Source organism: Nyctereutes procyonoides, unplaced genomic scaffold (genome assembly GCF_905146905.1).
Source record: "Nyctereutes procyonoides isolate TBG_1078 unplaced genomic scaffold, NYPRO_anot_genome, whole genome shotgun sequence".
NCBI classification, from domain to species: Eukaryota; Metazoa; Chordata; class Mammalia; order Carnivora; family Canidae; genus Nyctereutes; species Nyctereutes procyonoides.
Genome location: NW_026575046.1, coordinates 67,694,846 through 67,721,049, shown reverse-complemented (window position 1 = coordinate 67,721,049; position 26,204 = coordinate 67,694,846). Strand labels below are relative to the sequence as shown.

At 51.8% G+C, this 26,204-nt stretch overlaps 1 protein-coding gene across 3 annotated transcripts in view; it reads left to right on the top strand.

Annotated features, from left to right (window-relative positions):
• The first annotated feature begins 3,088 nt into the window (after nucleotides 1-3,088).
• Nucleotides 3,089-26,204, top strand: part of HK1 (hexokinase 1) — a 69,687-nt gene continuing 46,571 nt past the window's right edge. Inside the window, exons 1-2 of one of the 3 annotated variants that reach the window (XM_055325228.1) lie at nucleotides 3,089-3,323; nucleotides 21,798-21,960. In XM_055325228.1, coding sequence (XP_055181203.1) covers nucleotides 3,261-3,323; nucleotides 21,798-21,960 — 226 coding nt within the window. In that variant the 5' untranslated portion in view covers nucleotides 3,089-3,260. Of the gene's footprint in view, nucleotides 3,324-14,529; nucleotides 14,757-14,862; nucleotides 14,882-21,797; nucleotides 21,961-26,204 lie in introns of those variants that run through there. The other 2 variants (XM_055325229.1, XM_055325231.1) reach the window with 2 other exon arrangements.

Genomic DNA, 26,204 nt, shown 5'->3' with positions numbered 1-26,204 from the left:
AGTCAACAATATCAGGCAGACTGTTACGACTCAGTGTCACTTATCAGAGGCCCAAGCTGCAGTGAGGTGGAGGGGGCGGAGGATGGACAGAGCACTGTCTGGGCATCAGAACTGGGTTTAAGCCCCAGCTCCCACCTCCACCACAGCCTGACACTGGACAAGATGGCCCACATGTTGCATCGCAGGTTCCTGGTCTGTAAAGAAGAGTCTTGGTCTAGATCTAGATGGACTCTGAGCACAGTCCGAATTGGCCCTGTGGAAGTGCTAAGGCCTGGGAAACTGGGGTGAGTAGCATGCCTAGGAAAGGCTTTCTGTGGATGGTGGGAGAGCTGGGCCTTCGGTGAGAGGGTGACAGGGACACTTGGTCAGGGGGTGGTGAGTGGAGAAGGCAAGGCAAGCAAGGATTCATGAGCAGGGGCTCAAAGGGAGCTGGTGGACCTGGCAGGCCAGCTGGCAACAGTGGGAAGTGGCCTTGCTGTGGCCCAGGGTGGAGGAAGAGATAGGTAGGGAAGAGTTGAGTCGGATCACAAAGGCCTCAGACAGGCAGAGATGTTTCAGTTGGCTCTGTCAGGAAGGAGGGTGTCATCAAGGGATTTGGGGCAGGGCTATGATGTGATTAGGCTGCTATTTAGCAGGAATGAGGTGGCCTGGACTTCAGAATGATTTGGGTGGTAGAAAGCCAGGAACCAGGAAGGCTAACATTTGTAACATTTCTGGCATGGGACAACGAGGCCTAGGGGTTGAAGGAGGCAGTGGGGCAGACCTAGAGGTATCTCTCAGGAAATAGTGATGGACCTTGGGGACTGTGTGCATTCGAGGGGTGGGGAGGAGGAGAGTCATCCTGAGAAGCAGTTTTTCACTCAATGGCCAGGGAAGAGAAACCATTGGCAGCCGCCTTGCCTGCAAACAGAACTTCTCGGAGTAGCCTGGAAAATTGAGAGGCTCAGTTTCTCCCTGGCTCCAGCTCACGATGATCCAAGAGATCATGAATGTAATGGGGGTGCAGTGATGGTAGGTTGAGGGGTATGTATACTCCTAACATTCCTGATCACTGTGCCAGGCTCATTCCACCTTCGAGTGCTAGGCATGAGAGACAGCAATTTGCAAAGCACAGTTCTTGATCTACAAGGAGCTTCTCACCTTGTGAGTCTGGCAGCATCATAACTGCAGGACTCAAGTGGCAGTTGAGAGCAACCAAATCATTCTCTTTCTCCCAATTCTGCTTTATGGCCATGTAGGCAGTGTAAGTGTTTAATGGATGCCAGGAAACTTACATTCCTTGTTTATAATGACACTATCCTAGGGCAGATCCAGGCTTTGTGGGGTTTGAAGCTTAAATAATTTTAGGGAGCCTCTTTGGAAAACAATTCAAAATTGCAAATATAAAATCGCGCCACCCTCTCTGTGCTTAGAATGGGTGGTGGTGGTGGTGGTGGGGCAATGCAAAGGAGAAGCCCTCATCATACCAATCTTATAGTAATATCCACCACTTACTGTGTAATATAAGCAACTATTTTATTTGTAGTATTCCACAGCAATGAAGGGAGAGTGAGTGGGCTTTCCTATCTCCATGCTATGGAGGAGGAAGCAAGCTCAGAAAGGTGACTCGGAAGGTCACTGCCAGACAGCTAGCAGACAGTGAGTGCTGAGCTGTGGACTGAAGGCTCTGGCCTTAGGGCCATATCTTCAGTCAGTGACAGCAATGGTCAGACCCCAAAGGAAGAAGGTAGCGGACCTAAGCCATCTCCCCCTGATACCACTGTACCTTTATGTAGGCTGGGTCAGGGTTCCCTGGATCCAGGTCTGGGGTAGAGGTTGGGGGTTGGACTGTGGCCATCTTTCAGGGCACCACAGGGTGCAGCCTTGGTCCCAAGAGCATGGCCTATTTAGGCAGAGAGGCTTCCTCCGGTAGGAAGGATGGCAAACTGCGCGGGTGAGCATTGGCTTGGAAAACACAGCGTCCTAATCCTGAGATCTACAACTTCCCGGTGGTGTAAAGTTTGGCAAGATACACGGCCTGGGGTGAGCCTCAACTGGATTACTTGTTGAGGCAGGATAGTAAGCACTTGGTTGTATTCTGAGCTCATTACGTGTCCCCTTGTAAGGCAGTGAGGCTCCTGCACACAGACGCAAGGGACCTAAGAACACTCGGGCAGCTCTCACAGCCGCCCCTAACCGCCCGGTGCCGCCCCTCCCCTCCCCTCCCCTCCCCCTCGTTAAGGCCGAACGTTTCTCTAAGGATTCCTCCCAGCCCAGCTCACTTCCGTTGGGGAAGTGAAAAAGGTGGCACCTCGGAGGGACGCCTGGGGCAGCGCCCAGACGCCGGCGAGGAAGAGGAAGAGGAAGGCGGGGGCAGGCGGTCGGGCCGGGCCGGGGCCGGGGCCGGGGCCGGGGCCGGGGCCGGGGCGTGCGCCCTCGGGTGAGCCCCAGGAACCCGGACTCCGGGCGGGGGCCGTGGGGCGTCGCTCTCGATTTGGCAACACAAATCCGCCTGCGGGAGATTAGGCCGGGGAGCGGGGTCGGGGTGATGCTCGGCCCGGAGGACGCGGCCGGGGCGCGGCGCAGGAGCCGGCGGGAGCGGGGACCCGGCCGGGGCTCCGCGCAGCCTCTCGGCCCCAGCGCCCGCCCGCCCAGGCCCCGCTCGCGCGGCGCGCCCGCGGCTGCTCCCGCCCCCGGAGGCCCCGCATCCGCCGGGCTCCCGGGGGCGAGCCCGAGTTTCCGCGCGAAGGGGCCGCGCTTCTCCGGCTGCCCCGGCCGGCGCCGGGCCCTGGTCCCGCCCGAGTCGGGCGGCGCCTCCTCCCGCGCCCCGCGGCCCGCGGCCCGGCCCGGCGCCCCCACGCGGGACCCTGCGCGCCCGAGCCCGGCGCCCTACGTGGGGGACGTGCCGGGAGATGCCGGGCCGCGGGGCCCTCCGCAGCGCCGCCGCCCCCTCTCCCGAGCGGCAGGGAGCGGCCGCCGCGCCCCCCCGCCCCCGCCCCCGCCCCCGCCCCGGCCCAGGCCCCGCCGCCGCCGCCGCCCCGCGCTGCAGAGGAGGCCGGCAGCCAATGGGCGCCGAGGACGGGGGCCGGCCGGCGGCTGTCACCCTGCCGGGCACGGGCGCGCGGAGCCGGGGAGCGCGCGAGCCGCCGCCTCCCGGGCCTTGGGGGTGGAGCCGCGGCTGGAGGAGGAGGAGGAGGAGCCGCCGAGCAGCCGCCCGAGGACCGCTGCTCGCCGCGGCCGCCCCGCACCGCCGCCTCGCGCCCGCGCCCGCGCCCGCCAGCATGATCGCCGCGCAGCTCCTGGCCTATTACTTCACCGAGCTCAAGGATGACCAGGTCAAGAAGGTGAGCCCCGCCGCGCCGCCGCCGCCGCCGCCGCCCGGCCCGCAGCGCTGCATTCCGGCATCCGCCCGCCGCCGCCGCCGCCGCCGCCGCCTCCATCCTCCGCCCCCACCCCCCCCCCCAGGGCCGGCCCGGCTCGGGCTGCGGGGCGCGGGGAGGCTTCGCCCTTCGGCTCTGCCCGCCATCGTGTGTGTGTGTGTGTGTGTGTGTGTGTGTGTGTGTGTGTGTGTTGGGGGGAAGACCCCGGGAGCGGGGCGCCCGCTGCAGTGCCCTTGAGCCGGGCTCTGGATGTCAGACGGGCGCCGTGCCGGGCGCCGGGGCCGGTCCGCCGGGCCTGCTGCGAAGGTTCCGAGCCGCGGGCGGAGGAGCGGGCGCGGAGGCGGCGGGCGCGGGGCGGGGGGCCGGCGGGGGGCCGGCGGGGGGCCGGGCATCCCACATCCGGGGGGCCCCGCCGAGAAGCCCGCGCCCCGGTCCGACCGGCTGCAGCGGCTGGTCCCGAACCCGAGACCCGGGCGACCCGCCGGGCTTCCCGGAACGGGGAGGGGCGCGGAGGCCACCGGAAACTTTGCTCACAGGGCCTCAGGTCCGGAGCCGCATGTCTGAATGGAATTTTTTATTCCTCTGCGTGACCGCTCTCTTAAACTATAATTTTCAGCCAGCGCAGGGAGCTGGGATGGGAGGCCGATGTTTTGAGTCGGATAGAGAGGCCTTGACATGTATGCTTGTGACATGTGTGTACTTGCACTTGGACGCATCTCCCTACCTGCAGGGCTTGCTGGCTTTGACGTCCCTCTCATAAAACATCTGTCCATTGGCAGCTCCTACAGGTCTGTCTGTCCCCTGTGCCAGCTTTGCCACCGGGTTTTTAAGAAACAGGCTGTGGGGAAGAGCTCCCATTTTACCAGTACTAGGCCTGGCACAGGCTTCTGACCCACCCACACCCAGCATGGGTGACATTACTGCTGGGGGCAAGCTGGGATGGACAAAGTCAGTCTGACTGGAGTTCAAACAAGGGACATACCTACAGGTGAGAGGCGGGAGTGTAAAGCCTAGATTTTTCTGCCCGGCCAGCCAGCAGGATGTTCATTCAGTTCTCTTCCTATCTCCGTAGGACACAATAGGCACAATAGGAAGTAGGCCTGCTGAGGGCAGTGACCTCATCAAGGTCACCTGGTGAGTGAGAGGCAGAGCGAGGGCGGGTCTCTCCCTCCCTCCACTGGGAGCTCCTCAGGGGCTCCTCCTGGAAGTCAGCTGAGGGGGAGGTGCTAAGGCAAAGGCCCTGGGGACGCTGCTTGGATCCTGGGTCCTGTGCCAAGTGGGGACCAGAGTAGGGTACTTGGGAGGTAGGCCTGGAAATGTGTCACCGGCCATCACAGCTGTAAGCAACGGTGACTCTAGAGTTGTCCGACTGTGAGACTCATGCTCACTGCTGTGCCACACTGTGGAGCTTCCTTCTGGCCACTCGAGCTCTGTGAGCTGTGCATGCCTCTGTGCACAGTTCACCTTCTCTCGATTGGTGGTGTGTGCCCTTGAAATTCTTCCCGTTTCACAGTGGGGAAGTTAGGGTCCCGATGAGTTCACTGTCCTTTCCCTACCCATGGCACACACTATATAGCTCAAGACACTGGGGTCAGGGGGTACCCCAGACGGACCCTTCTAAGTTTCCATCATCCAGCCTCACCGGCCATCGCTTGTGTGGCCTCCAGGAGCTAAGTTGGGTCGAGGTTTGGATGGTACTCAGAATTATTTGATCAGGCCCTCGGTATTGACTGTGGCCCCAAAGCCGCCTGCTTGCTGTGGTGGCTTCCCTCAAATTCTATCCACCAGGCTCCTGGAGGCATCTGAGTGTGTGACTTCTGAATCATTTGGCCCTCAAATCCCTTCTGCACTGAGATTGGGATTCTAACATTCCCTCCCCACACTCTTCTGGCGTCAGAACATTGCTAGAGGAGGGTCTTTAGGCCAAAGCTTCCACCAGATAATATTATTGGCGAAGGAGAGTTTTGAGGAGATGGCTTTCTTGCACCCCATGGGGGACCCTCTTGAACTGCTTCCCCATGGTGTGTGTGTGTGTGTGTGTGTGTGTGTGTGTGTGTGTGTGTGTGTATGTATGTATTCCTGCCAGAGGGCCTGCATGATGGGCCGCATCGCACTGTCATCCTTGGGTGTGGTCTCCAGGAAGCTTCTTGGGCCTCCTGAGAGCCTAGTGGACGCTTGTTCCAGTGGCCTAGCCAGCTTTCCCCACCCCCACCTGTGCAGATGCTGGGGGATTGCGTCTTCTCTCCTGGGACGGAAGACTTGATAGAGAGCAGCCCTTCCTACCCACCGCTGACTGTGAAAAGGCCAGGTGGAGGTGCAGGACTCCAAGCCCTGTTCTTGCCGAAATTGGGCCCTACCTGTGACCCAGTGGGGACCCAGTGAGCACAGCCCCTCGCCTGCCTACTCTGCCAGCGTGGGTAGCCATGATGATTCAGCCCTTCAGCCCTAGACAGGCTCCGGGGCTCTGGAGACAGCTGTGGCATCCCCCACTAACCTTCATTCGTTTTCTTGCCTTCTGGCCTGAGGGTAGGAGGAAGGAAGATGGGGATGGTGCCAGGGTAGGATTTTTCGGGATTGCTCAGGATACAGACGTGATCATGAAAAGGTTATCATTTCTCTCTCCATTGCCTATGAGACATGTCACTAATTCAATCTCATAAATATATCCGAGGTTGCAACAGGCCAAGTGTCTGCCTTCCCGGCATGGAGCCCCATTTACCAGACTGCATCTGCATGATATTGGTGAATGGGGTGCTGGGAAAAGCGTGTCCCGGCACTAGACTGAAATAAGTACAAGGCATATTTTCCTTTTACTCTTCTAGTGCTTTTAGGAGGAAAAGGAAGGCACGTGTGTGCTTGTGAAAGATTCCATTCATCAGAATCCCGGACATCTGCTAGTTCTGCAGCTAGAGCCTGGGTCCTTTGACCTCCCCGTAACTTTTAGCATGCCTATCATCTTGCCTGCTTCTTCCTCTTGGCTTAGCTGTTAGAGCCTGGAGGAGGGTGAAGGTGCACATAGTGCTTTGTTTGGGAGAAGAAGATGAGCCCAACAAGGTGAGAGCTTGCCCTCTTAAGAAGGTCTAGCTTCCGGGGAGCCTGGCTGGCTCAGTTGGTAGAGTGTGAGACTCTCGATTTCAGGGTTTTGAGTTAGAGCCCCACATTTCATGTGGAGATTACTTAAAAATAAAATCTTTAAAAAAAAAAAAAAGGCAGGACTAGCTTCCTTTCCTCCAAGTTTGTCAGAATGGTGACCGGTGGGTTTTCTCTGAGTGGGATCCCTGTGACCCTATATAATTCCCATTAGTAGGTGAACAAACAGGTGTGCTTTATCCAACAGCTGAACCCAGGAGTGCTTGGCCCAGGAAGGTGGGGGAGAGTATGCTAGCAGTTAAAGGGGTCCCCACGGTTTTTTTTTCCTCAGAGCGCATGTGTCCCGGCTGCAAAAGCAAGCATTAAAAAAAAAAAAAAATCCCCTTTCCTTATTGCTCAGGGGGTGAGAGAAAGGAGAGTTAGAAAATTATAAAAAAAAAGACCTCAGATATCTTTTGATCTGATGTTATACAAATGTCTGGTAAGAGCCTCACTCCTTGGCGAGTCTTTCTCTCATAATCATTGTTCCCACTACCTTGGATGTTTTTCGGAGTTCTTCCCCCAAGAGAAGCCCTAATGCTTCATTTGGTTTGATAATTTGGGACTGTCGTGAGGGAGTAACCTGGGAAACCGGGTGGGTACCAGGGACTTTCACATCTGGCCATGCTGTGCTGTCCTCCCACGCTCCTGCTGTTTTCTGGAGATGGCATGGGCAGCTCTCTCCAAAAAAAACTGATTTGGTCCTGTCTCCGTGTGTGTCTGCAATCAGGGATTCCTGCTTGATAGAATTAGCCACTGGAGTCAGCTTGAGCATGCCTGAGGACGCCCCTGTGGATAGAGAGGCAGCCGTACACCTCAGAGCCCAGGAAGCAGCGTGGCCAGACTGCTGGCACCTGCTTATTCATTTGAGCACCTTTAGAATCAAGTCTGGTCATGGGAACTCAATAATTTCTTTGGAAAACCTTTGAGTCCTTTATTATTTTGAGTCCTATGCTAGGCTGGGGTGACAACTATAAACTTGGTAGAAATGATCCCTGTTCTCCTGGAACATAAGTAATGGTTCGCTGGCTTACGGTAAGTGCAAAGCACAGAATGCTATGAGAGCATTTAGGGGCCAGTGGTCAGATCGTGGGTGGGAAATCACTGGTTTAGGAATGTCTTAAGGCCAGGCTCTAGGTGTACACATGGGAATATTATACTTAGAAACTTTGTGAGGGAGAGTCAGATGGATAGTTCTCAAAATGTAGTTTTGTTTTCTCTTTAATGGCTTGTTATCTCTGAGCATCCCAGAACACTTTATGGCAGTCATGTCAGGTATCAATTGTGTGTGTGTGTCTATCTATCTATCTATCTAATAATACATACAAGTATGCTAACATGCTGTGTGTATGCTTTCATTTCATCTTTCAAAAACCTCCATGAGGATGTCAGGACAGGAGGTATTATTATCCTTTGAGTGTCCCAGAGCAACACCTCCCCCTTGCAGTCCCGCCTCCTGCCCTGTGTGCTGCTGACCCAAGGCAGGGATTTTATTCCTCATTTAGAAACAGGGACTGGAGGTCCAATGGAGGGAGACATGCCTTTCTCAAGGTCTTAAGAAAATCTGGAATGGGGTCCGGCGGGCTATTTTTACTTACTCCCTCTGCTTCTTTCCTCTAGGAGAAAAATCCTAGTCTTTGTTGATATTAATGATTTAACTTGGAATCTGTATTTTAATTTTCTCTCCCACAAGTCAACACGTAGGAGTCAAATTTTATTATGAAATATTTGAGGATGGGATCCCTGGGTGGCGCAGTGGTTTAGCGCCTGCCTTTGGCCCAGGGCGCGATCCTGGAGACCCGGGATCCAATCCCATGTCGGGCTCCCGGTGCATGGAGCCTGCTTCTCCCTCTGCCTATGTCTCTGCCTCTCTCTCTCTCTCTCTCTCTCTCTCTCTCTCTCTCTCTGTGTGTGTGTGTGTGTGTGTGTGTGACTATCATAAATAAAATAAAATAAAATAAAATAAAATAAAATAAAATAAGAAATATTTGAGGATGCCTAAGAATGAGATTGAGATTAACATGACAAACACCTATGTACCCACCACTGAGTTTGAGAAGTTACAGACACAGTTACAATTACTTTAGAGATTCGACTGAAAGCCCTGCATTCCCATCTTCTATCCCATTCTGTTTCTCCTTCAGAGAGCACCCCTGTCCTGATTTTGATGTTTATCATTTCCGTGCATGTTTTTATGCCTTTATTACATAGCATATAACCATAAACGGTATGTAGTGTTCCTTTATGTGGTTTTAAGCTTTTGTAAATGATGCCGTACTCTGTGTACCCTTCTGCAACTTGCCTTTTCTACCTCAGCCTTCTATATTTGGGATTTTTCCATATTGATCCATACACCTATGCTTCATCGATTTAAACTGCCGCTTGCTCTCACATTGTGTGAATACCTCACAATTTATACTTTATGTATTTTTTAAAAGATTTTATTTATTTGAGAGGGAGCTAGAGAGCAAGCGTGGAGGGGTAGGCAGAGGGAGGGGGAGAAGCAGACTCCCCACTGAGCAGGAAGCCCAACTTGGAGCTCCATCCCAGGACCCTGAGATCATGACTTGAGCCAAAGGCAGACATTCAACTGACTGAGCCACCCAGGGTGCCCCTTATCTATTCTTTTGATGGGGATTTGGGTTTCTACTGTTTGACACTGCAAACGGTGCCACAGTGATTTTTCTCGCGCGGTTCCCCGGGCTCTGGGCCGTATATCTGGGATGGAACTGCTGGGTGGAGGAGTGTGTGCATCTTCCCATTTTCAAGATTTTGTCAGATTGCCACCCCCGGGGATCCTGCCACTCAGAAGTTTGTACAAGTTCCTCCTGTTCCACACCAATCCCTGGTATGGTCCAACCTGTAACATGTTTTTAGTAGATGATTTTTAAAGAGTCTGTTTCTTCCCAGTCATTTCCATTCACTTTACAGCACTCAAGCAGCAGTTTAAAATTAGCTATTTCCTAGTTTACCTTATCAAGCAGAGCCCTTGTTGCAAAGCTTCACTGAGGGAGGTCGACAGCTCTCACTGTGAGTGGCGCCAGCCCCATTTACTACTTCTGCTGGGCCAAGGAGGGGGGGGCCAGGTGCAGGGAAAGGTGGGGAGGGCTCTTTGTGGCCCCTCGTGCTCCCGTGTGTGTGTGTGTGTGTGTGTGTGTGTGTGTGTGTGTGTGTGTGTGAATCCGTTGAACTTTTCCGGGAACTAAAAATGCACACGTGCTTCTGCCCGCCTGCCCTCTCCCTTCCTGGGTGGAGCTGACCCAGCCGCAGGCTGGCTTATCAGGCTCCTAAATGTGCCAGGCTCTGTTAGAGGACACTCAGGCCCGCAGCCTCTCTCAGACTATCTGCTGTAAAAGAAGAGGGTGGCCGTGCCCCACAGCAGGAAAACTGAAATGATGCAAAGTGTGCAGCCCAGCCCTTTGCAAACCGCTGTCCCTGCTCCGGGACATTTTGGGACAGAAAATGTCGGATCGCGTTCCTCTGATTCCAGGCTTGGTTACAGGCCACAGACGCCGATACCTGGAGGGGACCTTGGAGGGGAGGGCGCATTGAATGCCGACTAGGGGGCCTGTCTTTTTCCTAACACAGGCCTCATTTCATCATCAGTAGTAATACTAATGGAAGCCAACATGGAATGCCTGTCACACTCACTGCTGGGGACTGCCGAAGGCATTATATCCCCACGATGCCCCTGTGAGGGGGGGTTCTGTTATGATCACTTTTGGGTAAAGACCCTGAGGCTCAGATAGGAAACAGAAGAGCCAGCATTCAGACCCATCAAATCTAATGACAGAGCCCTGTTATTTTTTCAGTTGAGGTATAATACTTCTGTAAAACTCCCCATTTTAAAGTGTACAAAGTGGCTTCAAGTAGTTCACAAGGTTGTGCAACCAGTACCACCATCTAATTCCAGAACATTTTCATCACCCCCCCCCGAAAACCCCCATTCCCATTAAGCAGACACTCCCCATCTCACCCTCCCCCCAGCCCCTGGAATCTACTAATCTATCTATCTTTCTTTCTTTCTTTCTTTCTTTCTTTCTTTCTTTCTTTCTTTCCTTCCTTCCTTCCTTCCTTCCTTCTTTCTTTCTTTCTTTCTTTTTTTTCTTCTTCTTCTTCTTCTTCTTCTTCTTCTTTTTCTTTTTCTTCTTCTTCTTTTTTAATGGATTTACGTCTTCTGGACATTTCATATAAATAGAATCATACAATATGTGGCCTTTATGTCTGGCTTTTCACTGAGCATCGTATTTTCAAGGTTCATCCATGCTGTAGCAGAATAATAGTTGTATCGGTGTACCACTGTATGTTTATGCATTTGTCAATTGATGGACATTGGGGTTATTTCCACTTAGGAATAATGTTGCTGTGAACATTTGTGTGCATGTTTTTCCTGTGTGGATGTATGCTTTCATTCCTCTTGGGCATATGCGCAGGAGCAGCATTGCTGGGGGAGCCTTGTCTTTATCCGCCTGGAGAAAGGCATGTCCCCATTTAGAAGTGAGGAAAATGAGGCCCCCAAGGGGTGAAGTGACTTGCCAGAGACCACAGAGTTCATTAGTAATAGGGACAGGAACACTACCTGGTCCCCTGACTCAGAAACCCATGTTCTTCCCACCATACCACACCCAACCCTCCCATTTTGTTGTTTAGGCAAACAGAGGCAAGGAAGTTGAGGGATGACACAGAGCTAGGCATAGGACCCCCCAGATTCCCCAGGCCTTTTTCTCTCCTTCCCCATCCTCCCCAAGACCAGCACTTTGGCTTTGCTTGCTCACCCCATGCCTCTCTTCCCTTGCTCAGCGTTGACTAACTCCCTCCCCTTGGGGAGGAAATTGGCCCAATAAAGTCTTAAAGTCTTTCACAGTGAAATGGTAGGGATTTCCTGGTTTTTTCTTTTTCTTTTTTTCAAATTTCTCCCTGTACTCTTTCTATTTGTCTTCCACCCCCATCCTTGTTTGCATTTAAAAGAGGACCCCCACCAAGGGCAGTGCCTAACCCTCAAGAAGGACCTCTAATACTAGTTTCCTTGATTGGGGTTTGCCCAGCCCTGTTACTCAATCTGACCTCTTTCCTCTGGTGACTCCTGGTGCCTTCTCTGATGTCTCTTTGGATGAGTGAGAGGGGTGGAGTAGGAGACCCAGGCCTTGTCCTTGTCAAGGCACCACGTCACCTTTGCAAAGTTCTGTTCTATGTAAATACTTTCACATGCTTGATTTAGTGGAGTCCTTCCAGCAAGCTTGGATGTAACCATTTCTTCCTCTGTTTTACATACGGGGCAGGTGAACCTCAGGAAGTGAAATTGATGTGATCTTGGTGGCCAGAGAGCAGTAGGACCAGGGTAGGGCCGCAGGTCTGTCTGACACCCGTGGGAAGATCTCGCCACACATGCAGAACTAGGACCGTGGTCCAGGGCTGTACACTTCCAAAGTGGTACATTGCAGTAGCCCTTGGTAGAAACCATCACCCAAGGCTCCCATAATGGGGATGCTAGAGCTGCTGTCCAGAACAGGAGCCACTAGCCACACACGGCTACTGGGCACTTGAAATATGGTGAGTCTGATTGCTTTGGGATGTACTATGAAGTATGAAGTACACACAGGATTTCAAAGATTCTGTGTGACAAAAAGATAATGTAAAATGGCTCATTAATAATTTTAAAAGCATTGCTGTGGGAATAATATTTGGGATATATTGGGTTAAATAAAATGTTATTAAAATTAATTTCAGGGGATCCCTGGGTGGCGCAGCGGTTTGGCGCCTGTCTTTGGCCCGGGGCGCGATCCTGGAGACCCGGGATCGAATCCCACATCGGGCTCCCGGTGCATGGAGCCTGCTTCTGCCTGTGTCTCTGCCTCTCTCTCTCTCTCTCTCTCTCTCTCTCTCTCTCTGACTATCATAAGTAAATAAAAAAATAATAAAAATAAAAATAAAAAAAATAAAATTAATTTCATCTGTTTTTTTTTTTTTTTTATGTGGCTATTAGAAAGTTTAAAATGACATATGTAACAGAGCTCTGCTAGATAATGAATTTTATGGCTAAAGTTTGGGCAGGGGATCCCTGGGTAGCGCAGCGGTTTGGCGCCTGCCTTTGGCCCAGGGCGCGATCCTGGAGACCCGGGATCGAATCCCACGTCAGGCTCCCGGTAGCATGGAGCCTGCTTCTCCCTCTGCCTATGTCTCTGCCTCTCTCTCTCTCTCTGTATGACTATCATAAATAAATAATAATAAAAAAAATTTAAAGTTTGGGCAGAGACACTATGTAGTTAAAGTGGTAGGTTCTGATGGGTCCTTGGGCCTTACTGTCCTCACCTGTAAGATCAGGAGGCTGGAATCCATGATCTCCAACAGAGCTTTCTAGCTTGAGCAGGGTGGTGCTGGCCGGCAAGCTTTCTGGGCCTCAGTTTCTTTATTTGTCAGATGCAGTAAATGATTCTTGCCCTGCTGTCTGCTCATTTATCCGATTAGAGAAGGGATGTCGAAGCACTTGGAGAGCATACAGAACTGTATGAATGCCAGGTGTTGTCATTGTGGGTCACCCAGGGTACACCTATAGGCACTGTGAGTCGCATGGCCAGGGAGAGTAATCCACTGTGCCAGGGAGCTCCTACACCGTGTATGAGGGCCAGAGGGCAGTTTTCTTTGTTGCTGTTTTACTGATGGCAGTGACTTGTCCAAGGTGATGGGGGGGATGGTGAGTGCAGCTGGAGGAGGCCTGAGGTCTACTCACATCACTGCCGTATTTGCACCCCATGGCATTAGGGTCTGGTTGTCTCACAGTGAAAGCAAAACTGCAGTTTGGATACTCTCCTCTCTCTTGTCTGGAGGTACTTGGGGACGTTGGGAACTGTGAGTCTGGAGGCTGGCCCCAGCCCAAGCCATCCACCACAAGGCTGAGAATTAAGCCTGTTGTTCTTGCCCTGCCACATTCCAGGGTGGTTCCATTCCCCTTGACGCCACTGGGTACCTCCTTTATTTTGAGCTGGTTCAGTGTGACAGCTTTGCTCTCATCCTGAGCCAGAGCTTGGTCTCTCTCACCAACCAGGAAGCACCTATTACTGGGTCTTAGTGGGTATGAAGGTCACCAGAAGGACCTTGGGCATGACCTCAAGGCCCTTACTTGGTTCTCCTGGCAAGAGGATTCTGGGGAATGAGGGGAGGAGCATCAAGCTTGGAGTCTTGAGCTGGAGGTGCACGGTTGTAGGGTGCTTGGGGCCTTTCACTTGATTTCATGGCCCCAGATGGAGGCCTATGTAAGGTGGCGCCCGCATGCCCACCTGGCAAGTGTGTAGATTGGATCAGGGTAGGTTGGTGTGCCCAGCATGAGCCCTGTCCATACTCAATATCTCCATTCCCCAGACAGTCTCTTATCAAGAACAGGGATCCCAACTTCCTCCTGATTTTTTTGTGAGTAAACAGAAGTGTTGTATGAACAATGTGTAGTGCCCAGTCCATGCTCGTTGAGAGGGAGCTCGCAGTTCAGCTGCATAAAGATGGTGGATGAGGGTGAAGAACCCCCGTCAGGGCCCTAGGCTGCCTGAGGAAAAGAACCTGATAATGTTTTAACATGCCGAAGGGATCCTCCTGGCTCTGGTGATGTTTGTGCACGCCTCTTTCAGGAGCCTCTGAAGGGGAATTTATTTTCCCAAACATTTGCTCTGGTGACTCCCAGGTATTTAGCTGTCTCTGGGAGGCCTCAAGAGTGGAGTGAGAATCTCGGTTATCTGTAGGGCTTTGTGTCCAAGGCCTCAGCCTTGAGATGCAGATGTTGTGGGGAGAGGGTGGTTAGAGAACTAGAGAACGCCCAGAACACTCTGTCCCTGAGGGAGAGGCTGTTGGCCCCATGTGGGTCCCCAGGAGGCTGTTGTGAGGGGCTGGTCCGGGAAACAGGCTGGGCCATTCAGGGAAGAGGATCCTCTGTCCTTATCTGAGCCAGCAAACCCTTCTGAGACCTCCCTGGCTAGGCGTCACCGGAGGCCTTCCCGCCCAGCAGGGCAGGCACCCAGGGCAGTGAAAAAGACACCCCGAGAGCTTCGCAGAGGACGTGAAGGGCCTGGAAGGCATGGTGCTGGTCCCCTTGGTGCTCACAGACTAGCTGGAGGCACAGATCATGTGTGTGTCGCTGCAGCTCCTGGGAAAGGCTCTGACACGGCCATGTGTCCACCAGGGCAAATTAATTCCTACATAGTGGACGCTGACGGCCGAGGGGATGTTGAGGACAAGAGCAGCTGGTGTTGGGCGGGGCAGATCATGGCATGCCCCTCGGAGGAGGTAAGTCTGGAGGTGGACTGTGGGAGAAAGAAGAGGTGAGGCGTGGAGAGGCCCTTTTCGGGCTGAACCAGCAGAGTGGACCTGTGGATCCGTGAGGAAGGGCCTTCGTGGGTCAAGAACCATTGGTAGGGCCCCAGGCTGCCTGAGGGAAGGTGGGCGGGTGCTGGAAGAGGCTTCCTATGGGGAACCTGCAGGGTAAAAATCTCTCTTCTTGTGGCCACGAGGAGCTGAGCAGGAGCTGCCTTCCCAGGTGCCAAGAGCAGGGCTGGAGCCCAGGTTCCTTGGGCTGCCCCCCACAGCAGTGAGGTGGGGCTGGGCCCCCAGGAGCCTGGCAGGGGGGAGGAGGAGGGGGGGCTAGGCCACCACATGCCACAGCAGGGGATAACCTTTGGGCCCACTGTGGTTTCAGCTTCCCTCCCAGGGTTTTACGAAGGGAGACGAGAACAGGTCAGACAGCTCGTGGCTGGTGGAGAGTGAATGAGGAGTGGCACGCCTTGCTGCGAAGCAAGGGAGCCATGCTGCTTCTAGAGTGGATGGGGCTGTGGCATTAATGCCACGCGCATTCCCACATCTCCCTGGTCTAGGAAGAACCTGGCCTGGGTTCTCCCTCTCTGGGCTGAGCAAGGAAGCTTATAGAGGAAGAAGCACAGGACCAGGAGCCAGGGGACTTGGTGTCTACCCCAGTTCTCTTGCTGACCAGTGGTCACCTTGACCATTTGAGGAAACTCTCTGGCCTCTGATTTTTCCTCAGGGCAGTAGAAGTGATGATACCTGTCCTGGTTCTCTGGATAGGATAGTTCGAGGACCAGTATGTGAAAGTGCTGCGCAAAGTAGAGAGGCCTTTATAGTTCAAGGTCGTGTGAGCATGCCCACATTACAGATGGAAAAACTGAAGTCCCTAAGGATATTAAACCCAGAGGCAGACACGGGTGTCCACATTACCCTGTCGGTGTCTTGTCATTGAACCAGGCAGGGTCCTGAGGAAATCCAGTATGGCTGTGGTGCGAGTCTTAAAGGCAGGTCCTTGAGAAAATAGGAAGTTGGGGTTAAGATTTCAAAGGATAAAGTGATTATGATTCCATTTTTTTCCCCTCTCCCACCTCCTCCCCCCAGGTATTATTCTGTTTTTGTAAAACAAAATAAAAAAGGCAAGCTCTGTATTGTATGAGTGTTTAGGTGGAAAAACTATCTGAGTCTACAAAGCTCTTAGCCGGGAATTCTCTGGGAAGATTGGGGGAAGAACTCATACTTCTTACTTTCATGTATTTATGGGTTGGGTGAATTTTTTAATAAGTATATATTGCTTATTGTTACCATGACTTACTGTTAGTTAAAAAAAAAAACAAGAACAAACAAACAACCTAATAAAACAGTACAATGTTTCAGAAGAATTTTGTCAGAGTCTTTAAGTTGCCGTGGTTTGGGGCATATGGCTGTTCTACCTTTAGCAGCCTCTTCTATAGAATGGGTCGATAATGTTTGGTAATCAGTGCATTTCTCCTAGGTATCTAGGTAAAAGGAGTCAGGGACATGTGATTCCCAGTTAGCCAAGGCATGGAAGGAGGTGGCCTCCCTTTTGGTTGTTTAGATGGGAAGGTGGGAAACGTTATTTGATGTTTACCTTGTTCTTGGCACAGTATTACAATTTTCCCAGTAGCTCTCTGAGGTGAAAGCATTATCATCCACTTTAAAAGTGAGGAAGGCAAGACTCAGCCAGGTTAAGTAACTTGTCCAAAGTCACACAGCTAATAAATGGCAGGTCCTGAACCCCGTTCTTTGAATCCACAGTCCCCTGTTCTTTTCACCACGTGAGAGATCATGGAAATGCGTAAGGAGAAGCCCAACACAAGGGCTTAGAAGACCTGGAATCTAGATCCGGCTGCCACTAGCAAACCATGAGACCTGCTGTGAGTCACGGGTCTCAGCTTTCTCTACTATACAATGGAGATAGTGTTGTCCTTCCTGCCTACCTACCCAGGTCATGGTGGTGGAAGGGGTGCTAACGTTAGCGCCTGCCTCATGCCCGGTCCCTGGCCCACAAGCTCATTTCACCTCTTTCTGTGACACCCAGACGAGATAACATGTGTGACAGTCCTGCGTATGAAGGGCAGGGCCCTCTGTAGATGCGAACTATTATTAAAGTGACAATCACCCGGGACCAGTTCTCTCCTGAGTCAGTGCCCCTAAGAAAGAGAAGTGAATCTGGTGTTGAAATTTCTGCTCTGTCCCTTAAGCAAGAGTTTTCTTAACCTTCCACTGCCAGCTCCTCAGTTCTCTTTGCAAGTAGAGCGTCTCACTTGGCAAGTTCACTTGAAAGGCCTGTGCCGGCACCTCCAGTCACACCTGCTGGCCGGCCTCATTCTTGGTCGTGCGGGAGAGCGCAGGACAGAAGCAGAGATTTCCATGGCCTGCCCCCTTCCCTGGGGGCTCAAAATGCCTGGGTCACTGGGGGTTACCGCGCCGCCTGCCACAAGGGCTTGCTCACTTGGGCATGTCCGGTCTTGAATTGGTTTTTTGTACATGTTCTGTTGGGAGCAGGAGGTGGGGCTGAGGTCAGGCCCAGAAATGTTTGAGGTTTAGCCCAGGGCAGGGCTCCTGGGTTCTTTCATTAGCTGGACAGCTTTGGGCCAGAGGAGCTTGGTGAGCCTGCCTTCTCTCTTCTGGCATCCCCTCCTGCTTCTGCTGTGGTCCAGCTTCTGGAGCTGCTGGGAGCTGCCTTTGGTCTTTCTTGGTCTACAAGACGGACCATCCAGGACAACTGTTGGCACAGTATTAGGGCACCTTCCCTCCAGGGGACAGTGAAAGATGCCTGGAGATGGGACGGGGGTCCTTGTCAGTCTCGGCCAAGAGACTGCGGGATCCAGCCCACAATGTGGTATCTGGGAGCCCCTGGCACCTCTCCATTCCCTTCCCAGTTTGACCGGAGTCCTTCACGCGTGTGTCAGCTACTGCGTGTGAGAGGGAGCACTTCAGGGGCTGGAGGGTTCCTGTCACGGATTCCTGGGAGCCTCTGGCCTGTGACAGATATGCCACAGGCTGAGGCTTACAGCTTGCAGCCTCCAGAGGATGGGCTGTGTTGTGCCCTCCTGTCACCAGAATGTCGAGGAAGGGGGTGGAGGCCCAGGAGCGATTCTTTGGGCACTGGGTTGGGCCAGAGCAGCCAAGCAGCAGTGGTTTGTGGAAGTGTGAGTGAGAGGGAGGGAGGGAGGGGGGACGGAGGAGATGAAGGATGTGGAGATGCTGTGGAGAGGGGATAGAAACAGAGAAGTTGAGAAGACCATACATTTTGGCCAAAGCGCCAAAGACCAGAAGTCATCCTTCCTCAGGTCTGCATCCCTCTGCCATCCTCTGCTCCCGGGCTTCTGGCTCCACTGCAGAAACAGCTGCTGTCTTGCTGAGTGTCTTGCAGGGGGTTGCTGTACCGAGATGTGTTGGGCAGGAGTGATTAGCCTGACACTCTTCTTCCCTCCCACCACCCATGGCCTGTTCCGCTTTCCCAGGTGGACAGGGCAGCCCAGCCCGCTGCCAGGCAGGGCTGGTCCAAACAAGGGGAGCGGGGCCCCTTGTTCAGTGAGGCGCCAAGCACTCTGGGTCCCTGGGAATATTCTACAAGTGTCTCTTGACCTGCGCTTTGCACCAATGTTTCCTGTATGGCTTAACGGGCCCTGGTCCGCATGGCTTGGACCCACTGAGTCCTGCACTGGGTGCCACCTGGCTGGTGGTGCAGTGGGTACCTGGCTAGCCCACCCCTGGCCCCAGCATTTATGCTGGATCAGAGGCTCCTTGAGCTCCCGAGGACCGGTGGAAAGGGTTCCCCTGGGCTTACTTCCATTCTGATGGGATCCAGGAGGCCTCGGGCTCACTTCCAGCTCAGCCTCAACTTATACCTTCTTTTTGGCCCCCATTTCCACATCTCTTCTAAAAGGAGTTGTCCCACATAATGATTCATGAACTTGAACCAGAGGAGGAAAGCTCCCTCTCCATAGATGCTTGGGGGCTGGCTTGTCTTCTGTGTCCCCAGCCTGCTTCCTCCTTTGAGCTTCTAGGCTCTTTTTTTTTTTTTTTTTCTCGGATCTGTGTCCCCGTGCTAACCTGTACCTTGAGTCTGGAGGCAGGATGGCTGTGGAGCTGCAGAGAGCCTTGCCTTTTCTAGAAGCTTCTTCCTGTCCAGCTGGAAAACCTCAGCAGCTTAGCTTGGGCTTGCCTTCCACGGAATAGGGGAACTGGCCTTCCCCAAGGGATGGGGACGTTTATAGGGAGCAGTGTTAGACTTGCAGGCATGAGACCTGACTCTCTTGGCCCTGTCTTTGAACTACTAATCACTTTGCTTTTTGCACCCTCATCTGTAAGATGGGGAGCAAGAATGTGTCCCTGATCGGGTTCTTTTGAAGGTTAAATGACATACTGGATATGAAAGCACTCCGTATACTGTGAGCCATAAGATAAATATCAACTAGTATTCTAGCATTTGGTGAGTTAAATTCCTCTTTTGTGCCAGGTAACCAGGTGAGTTCCTTTCCCTAGGGAACTCATGTTTTATCAGAGGAGATAGACATATGTAAGGTGGGGTGGGGAATGTGACAGTGGGAACGTGTCCCAAGTGCTAGGGTAGCAATGTGGTGATTATTGATTATTGCATAGTCTTGCTCCCGCTCACCCATTCTCTCGCCGACAGTCGATCTCTCTGAAACACAAATCTCATTGTTGAATACTTGTTAAAGTCATCCCAGGGCTCACTGTGTTTTGAGATCAAGTCTAAATTTGTTCATGTGCTTTATGAGGTCCTGCACAGTTTAGTTCCTCACACTCTTTCTAGTTGCCTCACACTGTGCTTGATCTGTATTGAATTTCTTTCTGTTCCTTCCTCAGACCACCCCCTCCCTTGCCTTTGGCCTTCACACATGCTTTTGATTGTGCCTGGATGCACACTCCGACATCACGCCTCCGGGAAGCCTTCTCAGTAGACTCCTGCTCCTGTGGCTGCTCACACACACTTGTATCGTGACTGCCTCCCCCCCCCACCAGACTGTGGGCACCATGACAGCAAGTTCTGCTGATCTGGTGCCAGTCTTGGGGGTAGAACAGAGCGTGTCTTCTCCTGGGGCCGTGATTCTGGCAATTTCTACTTTAGCTCTTGGTGGTTTCTGATTGCCCTTCTCTGCATTCCTTTATCACAAAAGGGAAGGGAAAAGGTGGTCATGGTAGAAGAGTTTAGGGATGGGGGCAGGGTTGTCTCTGGCCACAGAGGACACTGGGGGACTCCTGCCAATGTCCTGATTATTCATGAGGCAGGACACAGGCAGTGCCTGGGGGAGCACAGAGCATGGAGACCAGAGTGAGAAGGCTGCCCAGGCCCCAAATATGCAGAAATGACCTAGGGCTGGGGACTCTGTGTCCTTGAGTCAGGACATTTCCAGCCACCCTGCAATGTGAACACGAGATGCCATTCTCAGAAGCAAATAAGCATCAAGGTCTTTTTGGCTTCATTGGGTCATAAATCTGTCTCTCCATCCACGGGAGCCTTCTGTGTGCAAGGCTGCGTGCAAGGCACTGGGAGGTCAAGGTGAACAGAGCAGACACGGTAAAGGTGACGGGTACAGAAAGCTATGATCCAGATTATTTTGTGTGGGGAGATCAGTGCTAAGGGAGGGGTCGTTTCCAGCTGGAGGAGCTCTGGCATCTGTGGAAGGAGGTGAGATCGGATCTGAACCTCGAAGGGTAGGGGACATTTGGATAGCTGGGAAGAGAAGGAAAGGCTTTTCGGTGGGAAAGCCCAGGCACCCATCAAGAATGGTAGAGGTGTTTAGGCCCGAGTTCAGAGAGCACAAAGCCATACCTGGAGAGTGTCGGTGCCTCAGGCATGGAAGACATGGCAAGGCTTTGAGCAAGGGAAAGCATTGACCAGGGTTGTACTTTAAGAAAGTGAATGTGGTGGTGACGTACCGGATGGGTAGGAAGGGAGAGAGATTGAACATGGAAAACCATTACAGTGGAGGAATCAGGAGTCAGGAATGAGAAATTCAGGCACATGGCTGTCAGGGCTTCCTAAGCCAAAGAGGAGCAAAAAGAATGAATGGCGAGTGAGACAAGGTGACTTAGAGCTGGGTACACAGTAGGTGCCCAATAAGTTCTTTCTGAGAGACTCAATGGGCAGATACTACGAAGGAAGAATGGCCAGTAACAACCTAGAGGGTCTGAGGTTAGGAGCCTTGGTACCTTAAGGAAAATGGGGAGTGCCCAGGAAGAGCAGCGGATTGGGTGGGTACTTGGAATGGCTTGGAAGTATGGGCATGCCGGCCCTGGCCCGTGGGGATGGTGGGGTTGAAGTAGTCCCTGCTCTGGGCCTGCCACCCTACATCCTGTAGGATTCCAGCCCTTTGGCCACTGTTTCCACCTACCTAGAAGTCAGGCCCAAGGAAACCCACCAGCACCACTGTCTCACGTTAATACTAATAGCTGATGTTTATTGAGCACTTTCTGTGTTCTAAGGACTTCTGCATTCCATCAGGTCTTAAAATTGCCATCTGTGAATTAGGTCCTATTTATTGTGTCAGTTTCTCAATTGAGGAAACTGAAATTCACACAGCTGTTAAGTGATGGTGCTGGGATTTGAACCCCCCCCCCACCATGGCCAGCTCTGGCACCCTTGTTCTTAACCTTGGTGACACTGCCATCCATTTGAGGATGAGCCAGCCACTTCTCACAGAGGAAAGGAGTCATGTGCAGGGCTAGGGCACCTCTGGCATGTGCTTGGGATCAAAAAGGCAGCTTCCATGTGACATTGGAGGATTGGAAGTGACTTGGAGCTACCTAGTTTTACAGGAAGAACTGGGACTCAGAGCATTTGCAAGACTGCTTTGAGGGACGTGGCCCATGGCATTGTATGACTGCCCATCTTGTGGTGTATCAGAGTTTGTGGGAGCTGGACTGTCCTAGACAGGCGGGTACCTCACCCTGTCCTGCCCTCCCCAGCTAGACTCAAGCTGAAACGACCTTCTTCAGGCTTGGCCTCACTCTCTTTCCTTCTTATCCTTACCCTAGATTGACAAGTATCTCTATGCCATGCGGCTCTCCGACGAAACTCTGATAGACATCATGACTCGTTTCAAGAAGGAGATGAAGAATGGCCTCTCCCGAGATTTTAATCCAACAGCCACAGTCAAGATGTTGCCAACATTTGTAAGGTCCATTCCTGATGGTTCAGGTGAGTCTCTCACCCAGAGATTGGGCTCTGAGAGCTGAATTCTTTGTGAAAATGTCCTTCCAACTTTCTTTCATTTGTTCATTTATTCCTTAACTCCTCCACTCATCCATCCATCCATCCATCCTTCATCCTTCCATCCACCCACCCACCCATCCATCCTTCATCCTTCCATCCACCCATCCACTCATCCATCCTTCATCCATCCATCCATCCATCCATCCATCCATCCATCCATCCATCCATCCATCTAATGTGTGCCAGGCACTAGAGATACTTTGGTTGGACAAGGCTGGTCTGCTCTCATTGGACTGACTGTCTAGTGGTTAATGATAAGAAAGGGAGTGTGTATATACGGCCCTTACAGATGCCGTGTGGGTTGCCCTTATGTCTCTAGAACATGAGAGGCTCTAGAACAAATGAAGAGTTCATTTTAGGAAAATCTCTTCATCAAGGACACTAAGACCTCCCTTCAGATAAGTAGCAATCCCAGTGGCCAGCTAGCTATTGGACTCAGAGGGGAGATTCAAGTTCCCATGTAAAAAAATTTTACAGATGCTAAATGAAAGTAGCCCCTAAAGCAGAGGAATGGTGAGGGGAGGTTGAAATGAAGAAAAAAAAAAAAATCTCTCGTCAGCATGCATCTGTGTAGCTCATGCCCCACAAAGGGGAGTTGGGGGCTCCCCATGGAGTGTCAGTACCCCTTCCCCAGAGGAGTGGGCTGAGCTCCTGCACTTGGCAGAGTGGAGGCTGAGAGGACGCAGCTCAGCACACTCCGTGGAGGCCATTCTGTCTGGCTGACCCACAGCTAGTAGTTTTCGGGGGCAGGTGCTGTACCAGCCCCAGCTTGGCACACTTCCAGGAATCCTGCTTGTAGGGGTGTTCTGTGCTCTAGACTGGGGTTCATCTGCCGCATGTGCGAGAAGGAGAGAGATTATGGGGAAGTCCAGTTTCTCTAGAGGCTGGGAGTCCACGCCCTGAGAGGATGGCCCTCACACATGTCTGCTGTTTCTTCCCTGCTCTGGAGGCTTGTTTCAAGCCTCGATTTGGAGCATCTGGTACACAGCCTGCAAAATGGATGTCAGGAAAACTGTTGGTGTTCACAAAGGATGGGTAAGGGCACAGCTTGTTGGAGAGAGACTGGCCATGGTGGGAAAGGCCTGCTGGACCTACAGTGCTCTTTAGGAGTCCCAGTGAGATTGGGGTGCTAACAAAGGGCATTGGCTCTGTTGGCTCTGTTGGCCACACAGGTGGGGTTTGTATCATGTGGACATTGGCTGTTGAAAACCTATTCCACCTCCATCCTTTTGTTTTCTTTGAGGTGCTGGTTACCAGCAGTTTTAACTTTTTAATAACGACTAATTCTGGTCATCAGAGTGATGGAATGGTGGTATGTCCTGGGTTTTGTCCTGATGTCTCTGGCTTTGTGGTTCACTCCTGCTTTCTCCCAGCTCTGGATAGCACCCACATCCAGGAGCATTGAGCCTTTCCAGGATTAGCAGAGTTCTGTTGGAGAGGCTTGGCTGGGTCTGCTTCCAGCTAAAAGAGGAGGAATGGGCGGTAATGTGGGTGTGGGCGGCCCTCGGAGGGTCCCTGCTCTGGCTTTGCTTGGGAGAGCTTGGAGGGATACCTGATGCCCGCGGGGCACCTGATCCTGTGTGACTGGCCCAGGGCTAATGTGTCCAGGGACCATATGTCACGCCAGGACCATATGTTAGCAGGGGGTGCTCTCCTTTACTCTTTCAGAAACCATTTGCAGAGTTGAGGCTAAGTGTGATGTTACTATGTCAGTAATCTAGCCATTTACTCCTCTCAGCTCCTTTTCAAAATAAGGCTCAGAATTTAGGCTCACTGGAGAAAAACACTCTGCAGCCCTCTCCCAGACATTCACAACAGATGCCAAGACACTCTATCTAGGCACTGAGCTGTCCTGCAGAAAAGAAATCGTTTAACCTGGCTTACCTGCCTTTTCCCCTGACCTTTGATCTTTTCTTACCTACTTCATCCATTTTGAGACACTTTTTAGTTTGAATGTCTCTGAAATCAGCAGTGCATCGTGCTGTCATTGCATCTTAAAATTGTAGCAGGCAGCATTCGTTCTTTCTCCGAGATATGTAAAATAATGACGTGTCTGATGATCCTTGGTGTCTTCAGAGTGATGACATCTGTGGTGACTAACATGCCATGCCGGGGAGCACTGTCCTGGGGTTGGTGGAACGAGAGCCAGCAGCCTGGGCCCCACGCCTTCTTTTGAGCCTCTCTATTCTCTCCAGTATGAATACAGCCAAATATTTAGGGCCTCTGAGGAGCACAGAGTGGTGTGAACAGAAGGAAGATGAGGAGATGGAACCAAAGCCCAGAAGTTGAGGAACCCCCTTCCTGTGCGGTGCTGGGGTCTGCCCATTTGCACTTGGCACCCAGCCCTGCCCCTGTATTTCCTGGCTTCCGGTGGTGGTGGGCAGCCCTTGGTGCTCTTTGGCTTGCCAGCTGCATGTCTCCAGTCTCTGCCTTTGTCATTATAGGGCATTTCCCTCTTGCAGGGACCTAATCAGATTCGGCCCCACACTAAGGGCTCATCTTAACCTGATTACACCTGCAAAGACCTTGTTTCCAAATAAGGTCAGGTTTACTGGTCCCAAGGGTGAGGACTTCAGTATATCTTTTTGGGGGACACAGTGCAACCCTAACACACCCTATAGGCTTGCTCCCTATAACTGTTCCTAATATTCATGGCTGGGCTCAGTTCATGTGCCCTGGCACCCACACTCCATTTGGAATGGACCCTACAGCCCCGTGCAGGCATTGACATTGATGCCAAAGCTTCACATCCCTGACCCCAGTCCACCCCCTGCCCCATCGGCCGGTCATGACAGGAGTGCCTCCACCTTCAGGTCCCCTGCACTCCTTTATTAGTGGAGAACTGCGAGGTCCCCTGGAGTAGTCAGAATTCAGGCCTGGTAAACCATGGTGCTGTTCCCTTTTTAAATGTTAATCACTGCTTTAACTGTATAATTAGTCAGGGACAGAATTAGTGGTAATCCCAAACCACTGAGGGATACGTTGGACTCAGGACTCAGCTCTTTGGACTTAGCTTGGTGGAGGGATGATTGCCTGTTAAGGGCTGTGTGATTTCAGAGTCAAAGGGAGAAACAAACCTTTCCTTTCCTGCTGACCTTGACCCCGGGGGACCGGACTCAAGAGTTTTGAAACTCTACTGATTTTTTGGAAGTGTATCAGCACATTTTTATTATTTTTCCTCCTCCCTTTGGACATTTTTTATGGGCAACGATTTTTCTTTAATTGTTCTTCGGTAATCTATACATTAATTTTTTTAAAAAACCCTAAAGTGGCTTTTAGCTGCTGCATATCCTTTTTGGAGTAGGAAAGGTATGAATAATAAATAAAAGAAGGAAGATATCAAAGCCTTTTTACTTTGGTGACTTGGCTAAATAGAAGGTCCCCTTTCAGAGCTGCCCATCTCCAGGGATAGCTGCTCATCTGCATCTGGCTTCCCTCAGAAGACCTGGCTCACTCTGCATCTTGTTTGTGCAACCTCCCCTTTTTTCTCTTCTTCTCATTTATCAGTAAGGGAATTGGAAATTCCAATTAGATTGCAAGGGTTTTGAGGGTAAATTGAAATGAATATCTCACTGTTTCTGCCCCATGGTTCTGAGCATGCACCTTACCCATAGGAAAAGTTGGAAAATATTTGATTTGTGGTATGTTCAGTTCATTTTGGGGACCCCAAATATACATAGTGTTATTTTCAGTCAAGGAAATTCTGCCTTTTCCCATAGCATTTGGGCTGATCTCTTATCTTTCTCTGTCTTTGTATCCTTATCTGGGAAGATGATTGGATTATCTCAAAAATTCTTTCCATCTATGAAATCTGCATGTCTCTTGTTCTGGTTGGGGTTTTTTTTCCCTTTAAAAATTTTTTTAAAAAATTCATTTAATTAACCTATAGTATATTATTAGTTTCAGAGGGAGAGTTCAGTGATTCATCAGTTACATAGAACACCCAGTGCTCGTTACATCATGTGCCCTCCTTTAATGCCCATCACATAGTTACCTTGTCCCCCAACCCCCACCCCTCCTCCTGCGACCCTCAGTGTGTTTCCTATGATTAAGAGTCTCTTAAGGTTTGTCTCCTTCTCTTATTTCGTCTTGTTTTATTTTTTCCTCTCTTGTTGGGTTTTTGATGAAGGTGTAGAACTGTCATCAAGTAGCTGGTTTGCAGACATGGA